The sequence below is a fragment of the Echinops telfairi genome, unplaced genomic scaffold (genome assembly GCF_000313985.2).
Source record: "Echinops telfairi isolate 266 unplaced genomic scaffold, ASM31398v2 ScPeMD7_7463;HRSCAF=8501, whole genome shotgun sequence".
In the NCBI taxonomy this organism is placed as follows: domain Eukaryota; kingdom Metazoa; phylum Chordata; class Mammalia; order Afrosoricida; family Tenrecidae; genus Echinops; species Echinops telfairi.
In genome coordinates this window covers 4,683,250-4,696,184 of record NW_022111363.1, presented here as the reverse complement: position 1 = coordinate 4,696,184, position 12,935 = coordinate 4,683,250, and the positions used below count along the sequence as shown (strand labels likewise).

Here is a 12,935-nt window from a genome sequence, read left to right as displayed (position 1 = left end):
ACATGAAAGTAATACAATGCCTAGGCATTGAATGGAACAAGCTTTCTGAAAATCGGATCTTTAGAAACAAGGGCATTTCAAGAGGAGGGAGTCCAGATAAGAAGTGACTGCAGTGAAAAGGAGCCCACAGGTACAGCTTCCGGGCATCAACATGGAGCGAAGTGAGGGTTCCCTGTTCAATGTGGGGGATAAAGGAGAATGTTCTCTAGGTGGAAAGCCACTTGTGACCTTGGGGGAATAATTTCTACAGCATTGGGAAACTGATGTGACTGTCAAGTCATTTATAAGGAAACAATTATTTGCCATTTATAGCACAAACTTAAGCTTTGAGACAGCATCTTGGTCCACTAATAGGTCTTTAATGAACAAATTAACCTGTAGCTGCAGCGGCAGCACAGCCATTGGTGAGACTGCCTGGAGTGAAGGGAGGCAGGAGGCTACAGCACACACCACCGGCTGGAGAGTCGGGCCAAGGGCTGCAGTGGATCCCCTACACAGCCGCCAGCAGCCCCCCCCCTCCCTGGTCGGCCCTCAGTTTCCCCATTTGTAATTGACAGTAGAAGCAGATGACCTCTCTCCCCTATTCCCATTGCCACCAACATACTCCAGCCTCTGAGCTTTTACGTTTGAGGTTCCCGCTGCCTGGAAACATCTTTCCCCTACTATTCACATGGCTCCACCCTTTACTACCACTCAGTTTTGCCTAAGAGTCAACTGATTCATCACTTGCTTGTTGAGATCTTCTCTGATCTAACACTACTCAAGACCCTAAGTATGCAGCACTGTTGCTGGCCTTACCAACCTCCCCCGGTTCACCATGCTGCCCCACTGATGACCATCCGCATGTGGATGGACTCCCTCATTCGGTCCTGAAATTAGCGCTGTTAACTGGACGCCTGTCAGTGGAAGTTCCGTGAAGGCAGGTTTGGTGTGCCTGGCACCTGGTAGGCATGCAAACATGTGCTGAAGGAATAAATGAAGCTTCCAATTTCCAATCCCAAACCCAAAGGGCGATGGTCACATTGGTGAAAATTTTTATTCAGGAGTCTGAATTCTAGCAGCATGGTCTCAAAAGGACAGCATGAACACCCAGGCCAGCCCTATTTGGAAAGCCTTCCCTTTAAGAACGTCTTCACCTACCTTGAACTCTCTCGTGATAAGAAACCTACCTCTCCTGTTGAAAGTCAGTATTTCATTTACCTAAAACCAACTCCCAAACTCCACCTCTGGCCATGTCTCATATTTTCCCATTTCCTTGGGTCGGGAGAGGAAGAACGGCAGGGTTGGACTAAGGCAGAGAGCATTGTGACTCAATAAGAAATGTGGTCATGACGTGCCCACAGTTCACGGTTTCTTCATGGGCTGATTCACAACTTCCAAAAGGAGGTCCGGTGACCCACAGGTGTGCGCCTCATCACCAGCTCCCAAGAAAGAGGGCCCCAGTGTCCGACTCAGCCCAAGGCCTCTGCAGCCTTCTTACAACAGTCCTAAGTCACCCTGCGGCTTGAGGAGCGCTGGGGGCTGGCCCACGAGCACCCCACTGCTACCGCTGTGGGGCCAGGCCTGTCTCATAGCCCTCTGTCTTCATGTCGTTGAGCCCCAAGTCCTCGTTCTGGTCAAACGTGCGCTTATAATGCTCCACTTTCATCTCAGGATCGTCTTCAGGGGCATACACGTTCTGCAGGACCAAAGAGAGACAATCAGTACTCATTTCATCCTGCCATCCCTGCCCCCAGCAGATCCCACCTCCCACCTCCCCAAAACTGCAGGAGCCTTCGGCTCCTTTTCCATCCCCCAAGGCCAGGCTGACCTTGTGGGCAGCAACACATGGCCGGGAGTGGGACAGCCCAGTCTCAAATGAGCATCAGGGAATGAGCTGCCTAAAAAGCTTTCTAACTTCTGAGGGTAGCAACGCTCTTACTCATAGTTCTGACCAAAAATAGCTGCTCAAGAAATGCTTGCGCAATTGCCAGTCACCAGGATTGTCCCCAGTCGGCTGAGAGCCTCTCAGGCTTTCTATTTGGCCCCCATTCCTCCTCCCTCCAGTCAGATTTGCCGAGTGAACACCACAGAGCAGGAGAAGGGCGCTGAGCCACAGGAAGAAATAAGTCTAGGAGCATCTTTTTTTCCTCTCTCCGTTTTTTCACATTTACAATCCCTCCCATCTTGACCTGCTATTTCTTAGGTTACAACTTCAACCAAAAGGTTCCCTGATGAAAGGTGGTCCACAGAGAATCGATGAATCTTTCGGTTTCTCAGGAAATGAAAGACCAGAAACTATCAACCCGTGAAGCATCAGGGACAGCTAATTATACCTGCAAGTAGCTGTTTCCTGCTGGGTCATCCATAATAAAGTGGGCCTTCATGTGACCCTGGGTAATCTAAAAGGGAAAGAGAACAGAGTATGTACATTTATAAAGCTCCTGGTAGGCAGACGCTGCACCTACCACATAACCACTTCAAATGATACTGCAGAATCCACAGAAGTCTGCCGAACTGGTGGACTCTGCAGCTCTAGAGGTGGGGTAGAATCCTTGGGTGGCACAATGCTGGACTGCTGACCCACGGGTTGCCATTTCAATCCCATCCAGAGACACACACCCCCACCCCCAGGGGTAAGGCCAGCTCCCAAAGGTCACATCCCGGCCTCCGCAGTCCCACAGAACTGTTCCCCTCTGCACGCACAGGGTCGCCATAACCAGAAATAACCCAACCATCACTCACAATAAAGCAGTGGAGGAACAGGGTCTAACAATCAGATATATGAAAGCTAGTTAAAAAGCAACCCCTAAAAAGGGACCAGACTTCAACCCGTGCGCCAAGACGTGAATGCAACACACCGGCATGACGCAGAGAACCAAGAGGTCTGAGGGGCCGGTCCCAATTCCAACTACTCGGACAGCCCCTCCTCCCTCCAGAAGAATGCACTTCAGAGCACAGCACTGAAGCTACAGCTCAGGGAGAGGGACACGTCTGATCAGAGCACACGGGAGCAAATGAAGGGGGAGGAAGAGAGAGAGGAGCACCTCCTGGCCCACCAAGCGCAGACAACGATATTCCTGCTCAGAGCAGCCAATGCACAGAGAGGACCGTAGGGCCGGCCCCACCAGGAGACACTGACTGACCGCTCATTGTCAGTCACTCTCTATGGGTCGCTCACTGACCCATAGTGCTTCAGGGGACAATACTGGAGACACAGTGCAATAACTGTGGCTGGTCTGAACCCCACCACACTGAGGCAAAACACTAAAGGTGTGCAACAGAATAGCAAAGGGAGCAGAGTAAGGAAGTCCCTGGGGAATACCAAAAATAGACTGTGGGGCCAGGGTGTGGCACTCCATCAGCCTCGACTGGAAAACATTCCTAACTAAAATTCAACACACAGACCTGGAACTATTTATAGGCTTTTCTTTTTTGTCATTTGTTTGTTTGTTGCTATTTTGTATTCTTTTGCTGCTTTGTTTTGCTCTGTCTTGTTTTTGTGTGTATTATTGTCTCTACATGTTATCTAGATAAAATAGGCGGGATAAACAATCCGGAGGAGAAAACAACGGGACCGACAGTTCTGGGGGGACATGGGAGAGGGGGAGGCGAGTGAAAGGAGGTGGGTGTTAACAAACCCAGGGACAAGGGAACAAGTGATCCAAAATGGATGGCGAGGAGGGTGCAGGAGGCCAGGTAGGGCTTGATCAAGGTCAACATAACCGAGAGGAATTGCTGTAACCCAAATGAAGGCTAAACATGATAGTGGAACAAGAGGAAAGTAAAACAGAGGAAAGAACTAGGAGGCAAAGGGTACTTACAGAAGTCTAAATACAGGCATGTACATATGAAAATATATTTTTATATGACCATGGGGAAATAGATCTATGTATATATATTTATAAATTTAGTATTAAGGTAGCAGATGGACAGTGGGCCTCTACTCAAGTGCTCCCTCAATGCAAGAACACTTTGTTCTATTCACCTGGCATTCCATGATGCTCACCTTCCCGACAAGATCTCTGAAGACAAAGAGGGTGCATAAGCAAATGTGATGAAGGAAGCTGATAGTGCCCGGCTACCAAAAGATATAGCGTCTGGGGTCTTAAAGGCTTGAAGATAATCAAGCGGCCATCTGGGTAAGAAGCAACAAAGTCCACATGGAAGAAGCACACCAGCCTGTGTGATCACAGGGTGTTGATAAGATCAAGTATCAGGCATCAAAGACCCAGAACAAAAAATCATATCATTGTGAATGAGGGGGGAGTTCAAAGTGGAGACCCAAAGCCCATCTACAGGTGACACTTACAGAAGGGTCTCAGGAAGGAGACAAGCCAGTAAGGATGCAGTATAGCACTGTTGAAACATACAACTTTTCTCTATTTCTTTAATACTTCCCACACCCCCACTATCGTGAACCCAATTCTACCTTACAAATCTGGCTGGACCAGAGCATGCACAAGGGTACAGATAAGAGCTGGAAACACAGGGAATCCAGGGCAAAGAAACCCCTCAGGACCAATAATGAGAGTAGCGACACCAGGAGGGGAAGGGGAAGGTGGGAGGAGAAAAGAGGAACCAATCACAATGATCTACATATAACCCCCTCCCTGGGGGATGGACAAAGGAAAAGTGGATGAAGGGACACATCAGTCAGTGTAAGACATGAAAAAATAATAATTTATAAATTATCAAGGGTTCATAACAGAGGGAGGATGTGGGAGGGAGGGGGAAGATGTTGATAGGGGGCACAATTATGGATACATCTTAGACATAATCAAATTTGTTTTCTGAGTTTGGAGTGTCTCAGTCAATGGACACTGAGTAGTGGCCAGATCCTTGAAAGCTTGAGTGGCCATCTAAGATACAACTGTTGGTCTCGACATGAGAGAAAAGAGGAAGCCGACGTTCAGAGAAGGAACTGTCTACAGGATCCGGGGTCCACGTCAGTGCTGCCCACGGTGGACAATGCCACCCACTGGGGTCCGCTGGGGTGATCCAAGGGCACCGGAGGCAGATGCCAATGTTTCACCGGGCTGTGGGCGAGAGGAGGTGCTGGGTACTTTTTCATTTTTATGAAAAGGAGGCATTAAGCCAAATAGGCCCAGGAGCTTGTGGTCTCCGTGACCCTCGGCCTCATCTGCTCCAAGACCAGAAGAACCAGACGGTGCCAGCGACCACTGCCGACTGACTGTTCAGATGAGGGCCCGACAGAGGGCGCAAAATGAGGGCCCGACCTCCAATTCCTAAGAAACACGGTAGACAGTCAGTGGACTAGATGAGACGATTGCCCTGGGGCATTCTTTAACCTTTAAAACAAAACTGGCCTGAAAGTCACTGTGAGTTAACTCACAAAATAATGAGTATGTGTTCCTCTAAACCAGGGGTCCTCAAATTTTTTTAACAGGGGCCAGTTCACTGCCCCTCAGACCCATTGGAGGGCCAGACTATAGTTTAAAAAAAAACTATGAACAAATTCCTATGCACACTGCACATATCTTATTTTGAAGTTTAAAAAAAGGGCAAAAACACCCGGCAGGCCAGATAAATGTCCTCCGCGGGCTGCATGTGGCCCATGGGCTGTAGTTGGAGGAGCCCTGCTCCAAGCAGTCACGTGCGCAAAGGTTATATGAAAACAAAGATGAGAAACTAGCTGAAGAGCAACATTACCGATGTGCATACGTTCTGAAGAACGTAACCACTGTTGATGAACAATTTGTGTAAAATTGCCAAGGGGGAGCCTAAGGTGCCACGCAAAAGCTTCAGCAAAAATGCGACACCGCGTAAAAGAAGAATCACGAGGAATCGTCTCCAACGAAGAATTCTAGTTTCCAGTCAAAAATCATTTCAGCATGAGAGTAAAGAACACCAGTATATTCTCAGACATCGCGGTCCCCAAAATACTTCTCCCCACTCACTCCTCAGGAAGCTGCTGGAGAAGATGCTCCGACACAATAAGGTAGAAACCAAGAGTGGGCAAGGGCGTCAGAGCAGAAGGCTTCCAACCACGGGAGATTCAAGAAAGCCACCATCGCCAAGTCGCTGCCGTACAGGACAGAGTAGAGCTGCTCAGGGAGCTTCCAAAGGTAGAAAGCCCCCGTCTTTCTCCTGATGATGGGTAAGAGATGCTCAGAGGACAGGAAGTGGGCAGGGTCGCCAGCCTCTGGTTCCCCGGAGCCCGTGACCAGCAGTACTGGCCAGTATGCTCTTACCTGGTCCAACTTCTCGCTGAACTCCTGCAGTTTCTGTGCCTGGCCAGGGCTGGAACTGTCACCCAGTGTGAACGGGTTCTTGGTGACCTGCAATCAATGGCACAAGCTCAGTTTAGAGACAGAGTACGCAGCCAAATGGTCACCATGCTCTTAGGCTGCTCAACAGCCTGCGGAGGAGAGCAGGTGGGTGCCTACCCAGGCAGGCTGAGTCTCCATTTACCCCACACCACTGTGCTGCTGACCAGGTACCCAGGGCCACCTGTAGAATCTATGGATCAACTGACCGAGACAATGATGGGCTGTGCTGAACAACTTTAAGTCCCCTTTCTACAACATCGGAGGAGAAATGCAAAGGACAAGTTCCACTGACAAAGACAAAATGGCCAGGAACTGAGAACAGACTAGACACACACGGGAGCGCTCAACAAAGATGACGGGTTGCAAAGTGTGGGAAAGTCCCCGAGTCCAATTTCCCACTTTCTGAAGGCCGCTCATATGTATGTTGGGGAGTTGTGGGTGCTGAAAGGACCCTTGTCCCCCTCACTTCAGAGTTGGGTATCTATTTAATCCCAAATCACAAAACCACCACAAGGTCCCAGAGCTGGGCCCCAGAATTCTCATAAGAAATCTCCCTTAAACTCATCTTCTCAACCCAAAATAATATTTAGGTCTCTTTATTTAGCTTTAAAGCAAAGACATCTCAAGTTATCACCCTCAAAAAGAAGGTAATGCCAGGACAGGGAGGTCTAAGAGGCAGTAACCGGATGGCCACTGCCTAGACCGTGGCAGAGGGGACGGGGAAATGGGGAGCTAGCACCAATGAATGCGAGAACAAAGTGTTCTCAAACTGACTGTGGCGATGACTGCACACATCTTCTTAGTAGGACTGAACAATGAGATTATATGATGTGAGGTCGCAGAGCACACTCGGGGAACTCACCAGCTCCCGGATGTCCTTCAGCAGCCCCTCCAGCGTGGTGAACTTGCCCCCGAGGACAGCCATTCCCAGTTCGAACTCCAGCTCTGGGATTTCCACACTGCACGTCTCAGACTGCAGAGATGAGCGGTCGAGTGAAGCTTTGAGCCAGGAGCAAAGAAAGCTAACTAGGAGCCCGTGCCAAAACAATACTAGCGATGAAAGTTTAGGGTCACAAGTCAGCTGACTCAGTTTCTGTGTCTCCCTAGGGTAGAGCTGGAGATGGACTCCTGTCCACCGGAGACACAAAATGCAACCAAATGGATGAAGGGAAGCTGAGTCCCAGGCCCATGCGGCCCTGCTCCTGTCAGCAGACATCGGACAGCCTGACTGCCACGCAGTTGATGGTCACTCATGGTGGCCCCAGAGGACCGGGAAGAACTGTCCCTGTGCGTCCCAAGACGGCAACTCTTTATGTGCGTCCCGAGACGGCAACTCTTTACGGGAGTAAAGAGCTCTATCTTACCCTCGTGAATTTGAACTGCTGACCTTGCAGTTATCAGCCCAATGCATAACCCACTTTGCTACCTGGGCTCCTTTGGGAGAGGGCCCCTTTGTAGACACGAGACACCAAGAAGCTACAGAGGCATCGAGAATAGTCTACAGGTCACCTTCTGAAACTAGAATTCCAGTAACAGATGAACCCTGCTCAAGGATGGTCCAACTCAGGACTGGGGGTGTCACCTCATACCCCCAGAACATTCCTTTCTAAAGAAACACTGGGGGGAGAGGGCCTTCAAAAAAAACCCATGAGAAATGGAATTAAATGACGATGGAATTGTTCCAGGAACGCCCTGAAGTACCCTTGCATTTCTCCTAGCTGGGCAGGCAGGGATCGCAGGGCAGTCGGTTCAAAAGCATCCATTACCTTGAGGAGGTCTCTGGTCATGTCGGAAGGGTCTGTCACATGAAGGGTGATCCTGGTGCCCAAGGGCTCGACTGCACCCCCAGACTTCACCTACACAGAAGGCAGCCATAAGCAGGAGCCACAGGAGAGCCAGCGACACCCTGAGGCGGCTGGGGCTCCTGTCAGGTAGGCCCTTTCAAGGGTACAAAGACAGAGGCCCCTACACCAGCAGGAGCATCCATCACCCAAACAGAACAGTGCGGGAGCTGGCCAGGGCTGAGCGCAGCGTAGCAGCCTGCCAGAACAGTCCCCTCCATGGCCAAGGAGCCCAATATCGACCTTGGACAAACAAAAGCTCTGACGCACAGGGCTGGAAAGCATCGGATGGGTGGCTCCCCTTCACAGAGGGCTGCCCGTGGAGAAGGTGGCCAGCTGTGCTCGATTATTACCCATCCAACCCAAACCCTCGGCCAGGCAGTCAGTCCCACTCGAAGCGACCCTGGCCGACCCGGGGGGACGAGGCGGGGTGGTGGGGGAGACAGAGAACTCGCTGCCATTGAGTCAATGCTGACTCAGAGCGACCTGCTGTGGGTTTCTGACATTAACTTTACAAGAGCAGAAATCCGTCTTTCTCCCAAGGAGCTGCTGGTGGTTTCGAACCGCCAATCAGGTACCATTGCACCACCAGGCTCCAGCAAGCCTTTAGGACAGGGTAATACTGCTCCCTGGTCTTCCCAAGACTGTCCATCTGGACAGGAACGGCCAGCCTCCCCCTCTGTCCTCTCACAGTGGCTGGTGGGTTAGCAGACCAGGGCCTACTCCGCAGCGCTTAGAGGGGAGAGAATGAAAAACCTTCCCAGGTAGCCTGCCCTTATTTCCAGACAGCTGTAGCTGGGAGGAAGGTCTTTCTCTGGGAGTCAAAATCTGCCCCCTCCCAAAAATCTGCCCTCTGGGGAAAGGGTCCAAAAGTCGTTTCTCTCTTCCACGGTTAAGTGACCCAAGACTTAAATAAGCTGTGCTGCCTCTAATTGTTCTTCTCTTGAATGATTCCCTGTTCCTGCGAGGGCCCCTCACCCTATGCTATATCCTAAAAGAAAGCCCCACCCCCTCCCATCGTGAAAGAGGTTTAGAACGGATGCAGGCTCCCAAACAACAGGGCCCACCTCATTGGTGCGGTGCCCACAGTTCTCGCAGTTGGTGGCCATGATGATAACCTCCTTAAAGTGGGGGATTTCTGGAAGACGCAGTCAAGGAAATCTGCTTCCAGGAGAGCAGGATCACCCTCCGCGGAAGAATCAATCCAGCCCCTCAGCCAACAGCTGCCAGTTCTAGGCCTGCCTGGCAAAATGTCAGAAAAAGCAGCCTAACACAGACAGTCCTCTGGACGAGAGCAGTTTCACCAATGCTGGAAAAGGTGGCTCCGGGCACATGCAGGGCCTCGAGAGCACGGTCTCCAAATGCCAAAGGGCGCGGCCCTAGCAAAGTCAGCCTTCTTTCGGCATCAGAACGGGACGTGTGCTCTCTGTCCCAGTATGACACTTTCAGGTCCCGGTCATGTGCCGCCGGACAAAGGATACGCACTAGCTTCATGTTGGTCTGAGCCGGAGCACTGCATTCCGGGCAGTTTGTGCTGAACTGGAGCACCTGGAACACAGTGTGGGGCCGGGTGAGCCTTCCCGCCAGGATGCGCCAGGATGCTCAGGCTAAAGACATTCCCATTGGGACCCAGGCTGGTGGCGTAGGGAGGGCACCACTGAGCAGCATGGGGCTCAGCCCCCTGGCTCTGCTCCTCCTTCAACAAAAGCTGGTGTGACTCACTTCATTTCTGAGATCATCCTCTTCTGGCTTCTCTTCTGGTACCTCAGCCTAAAATAGCAGAGAGTGAGTCACAGGTTGGCAGGTAGGCCTTGGCTTTCCCCACACCCTGCCCCAGAGTGGGAGGAAATGCTGTGTGCTTCAATCCTATGCCACCTCATGGAGGTGAGAACAACTGTCAAAGCCCCAGGCAAGGGAAGGACAGACTTCAAGACTGAGTGACAGCCCTGCACCGCCACCCTTTACGAGGTGGACTCAACTGCTCCTTAGAAGCCAGCACAGGGAGACCCTTACTTCTTTGGACAGGCTACTAGAGAGGGGCTCTGGCCTCTGGTGGCCCAGTGGGCTGCTCATTGCAAGGTCAGGACCTTCCACTCCTGGAAAAAGCTACGGGCTCGGAAACTCACGGGGCGGCTCTACAGGATCCTGACAGTGAGTGTGTGCCCATGAAGGAGGCATCATGTTTGGTAAAAAGCACAGGGTCAGCAAAAGAACAAAGAGGAGGACTCTCACGAAGAGGAGGAATGGCACCCTGGCTGCAACAAGGGGCACAAGGACGGTGGTGCAGGACCGGGCAGTCTCCCGCTCCATTTGCACATGCGTCACTGAATCAGAACCAGTTAGCTGGCACCGGACAAGCGAGAGGCACAAACACGCTGAGAGCCTGCATGGGAGGCGGCAGCAGCAAAGTACGTTTCCACCAACTCCAGGCAATCCAGGGGCAACATCCTTTCCCAGCATTTTGGCTGCTTCCACCCATTTACCTGGAGTCCCAGCATCTCCTCCTGCTTTGAAGTTCGGTTATAGTGCGTGATCACCAGGGCATCATCTCTCTGGGGGGCAAATGGGTTTTCCACAAAGCTGTTCCCTGAGGGATCATCAATGATCTAGCAGGTGAGGGAGGACAGAGGAAGTGCAATGGGAGCTCCATCTACCAGCAGGTACCACATGGGAAAATCCCAATTGCAATGTCCCTCCTCTCCCAAATCTCAAGCACTCACAATTCCTCACCACTTACCAGAGTGAAAGGGGAGGCCACTTGCTTTAGCGCCTTCAGGTTGACAATGAACTCATCGATTCTTTCAGCTAAGGTTTCTTCACTCGCCTGCCATAAACATCGAGGAGATAGGTCAGCCCCCAGGGTAGTACACCCCCATTCCTGTTATGCCCATGCACTTCCAGCCCTGTCTTAGCGTGAAGGGGAACGGGGTGACTCCGACTTCACAATGAGATGTCGTAAACAAGTCTGGTGTAAGAGTGGTGCCAGCAACGGATGGATGTATGGATTGTGATAAGAGTTGTATGAGCCCCCAACAAAGTTATTTAAAAACAAAAAAGAGAGTGGTGCCACCAGATGGTCCTCACTTCCTCTCTCACCACCATTTAGCTAGGCCCCACAGTAAATAAACCACAGCCAAGGGCTCCCAGGCTAACTGGGAGGAGAGAAAACTAAATATACAACTGTAAGCCATTATTTTTATCCTAAAAAAAAAAAGACACAATGGAAAACCCAGAAAGTAGAGATAACCTAAAAAAAAAAACTCCCTGCCACTGAGTCAATGCCAACTCAGAGTGACCCTATAAGAAACCCTATGGGTTTCCAAGACTGACATCTTTCTCCCTCAGAGTAGTCAGCAGTTTCAAACTGCTGGCCCTGCAGTTAACAGCACAACCCATAATCACTACGGCACCGAGGCTCCTCAAGGGATTAGAAAAGACCCTTCAGAGGTAATGTCACCCTGCTCTCTGAGGCTTGATCCAGTGAGGAGGAAGGGCCAGTAGGCACAATGGGTGCTGGCAGCTGCCACATCACCACATCCTCAAAGTGTTCTCTTACATTCAAAACGGCCCCTCGGTGAGTGGAACGTTCCACTCACACACAAGAAATGACCCCTTGAGCTGCTGCCCTCAGAGGACCCCCACTCACCCTTCGTGTTGGCTGGTCCTGCTCCAGGCCAGAGATAGCACGGGTGATCAATCCTTCAACGGTGGTCAGAGCTTATGAACAGAACAAAACCTGGGTGAGTCGTGGCTCTGTGGCATGTCCCTGAAGGGCCCCAGGTGTTCCACGTGAACTCTCAGGCCCTCGACACCCCTCTCCGTAAATGAGGGCACCAGGCTCAGGCCTTTATTCGTCTCTCATGACAGTGATGCGCATGGCCATCATTGTCAATTCCGACTCATCCCAACCCTAGCACAGAGGAGAAGAGCTTCTTTGGGTTTCTACTTTAGATCTTCACGGGAAGTAGATCTTTCTCCTTCCAAGTGGCTGCTGAGTTTGAACTGCTGGCCTTGCAGTTAGCAGCCCAGTGTGTACCCAGCCCACTAGGCCACCTGGGCTCTTCGCAACATATGACAACTGGGTAATGAGCACACCGTGGCTGTACACTCTGCTATCTCAGGCCCAAGGGGCTTTGTAAGCACGAGAGATCAATTCCAGGAAAGTATGAACAGCTCCAAGACCCTGAACTTAAACTTACCTCCCTTCTGGCTGAAAGCAGGTATTTCAAAATCCAGCTCAGGGATCCTAGTGGTAGCGGAGTCCGTCTTCACCACCTCTCTGTTCATGTCCTGGGCAAGGAGGCGCACTTTCAGGGCAGGGTGGTCAGCAGGGCAGCCCCTCCTCAGGGAATAACCACGCTGCTTCCCCTTCTCCTGTACACCCGGGCCCAGCAGATTCTTCCTCTCTCCACCCCAGAGAATTCACACAATCCCAACAGTCCAGGTAGGGCCAGGCTGCCCAGGTGTTAGAAGAGTATTCTAAACAACGACTGCACATTTCCTACCCGCTGCCGCCGTTTCCAGGTTCCCATCTCACCTGCGAACACTAGCAGCAGCACCATTTTACGATAAAAAGGCAACTGAGGCTTGGAGACACAGATTTATGACCATGTCTCATCCCGCCACTGGAGCTCTGACTCCAGCCTCCAAACCCTCTGGGCCCCTCTCACCTCCTGGCCCCTGACCGTCAACGTGTAGCGCACTCCCTGGTCCTGGATCCTGCCTGCCGACTGGATCTCCGTGTTGGTCCAGTTACAGTGCTCGCAGGAAAAAGAGCTCACGATGATTTCTCTGAAGAAGGGGATCTTGGTGAGCAGCAGGC

The 12,935-nt window shown here is 51.4% G+C and overlaps 1 protein-coding gene across 1 annotated transcript; it reads right to left on the bottom strand.

Annotated features, from left to right (window-relative positions):
* Nucleotides 1-339: 339 nt before the first annotated feature.
* Nucleotides 340-12,933, bottom strand: ZPR1 (ZPR1 zinc finger; the record flags this gene model as incomplete). The annotated part of the gene is made up of 13 exons (XM_004712800.4): nucleotides 340-1,678; nucleotides 2,316-2,381; nucleotides 6,195-6,281; nucleotides 7,135-7,245; nucleotides 8,039-8,128; nucleotides 9,181-9,251; nucleotides 9,595-9,661; nucleotides 9,836-9,883; nucleotides 10,597-10,719; nucleotides 10,851-10,937; nucleotides 11,760-11,830; nucleotides 12,313-12,403; nucleotides 12,784-12,933. Coding segments are annotated over 13 exons (1,197 nt in total), but the record flags the coding sequence as incomplete, so codon positions are not given.
* Between the last annotated feature and the right edge of the window lie 2 nt (nucleotides 12,934-12,935).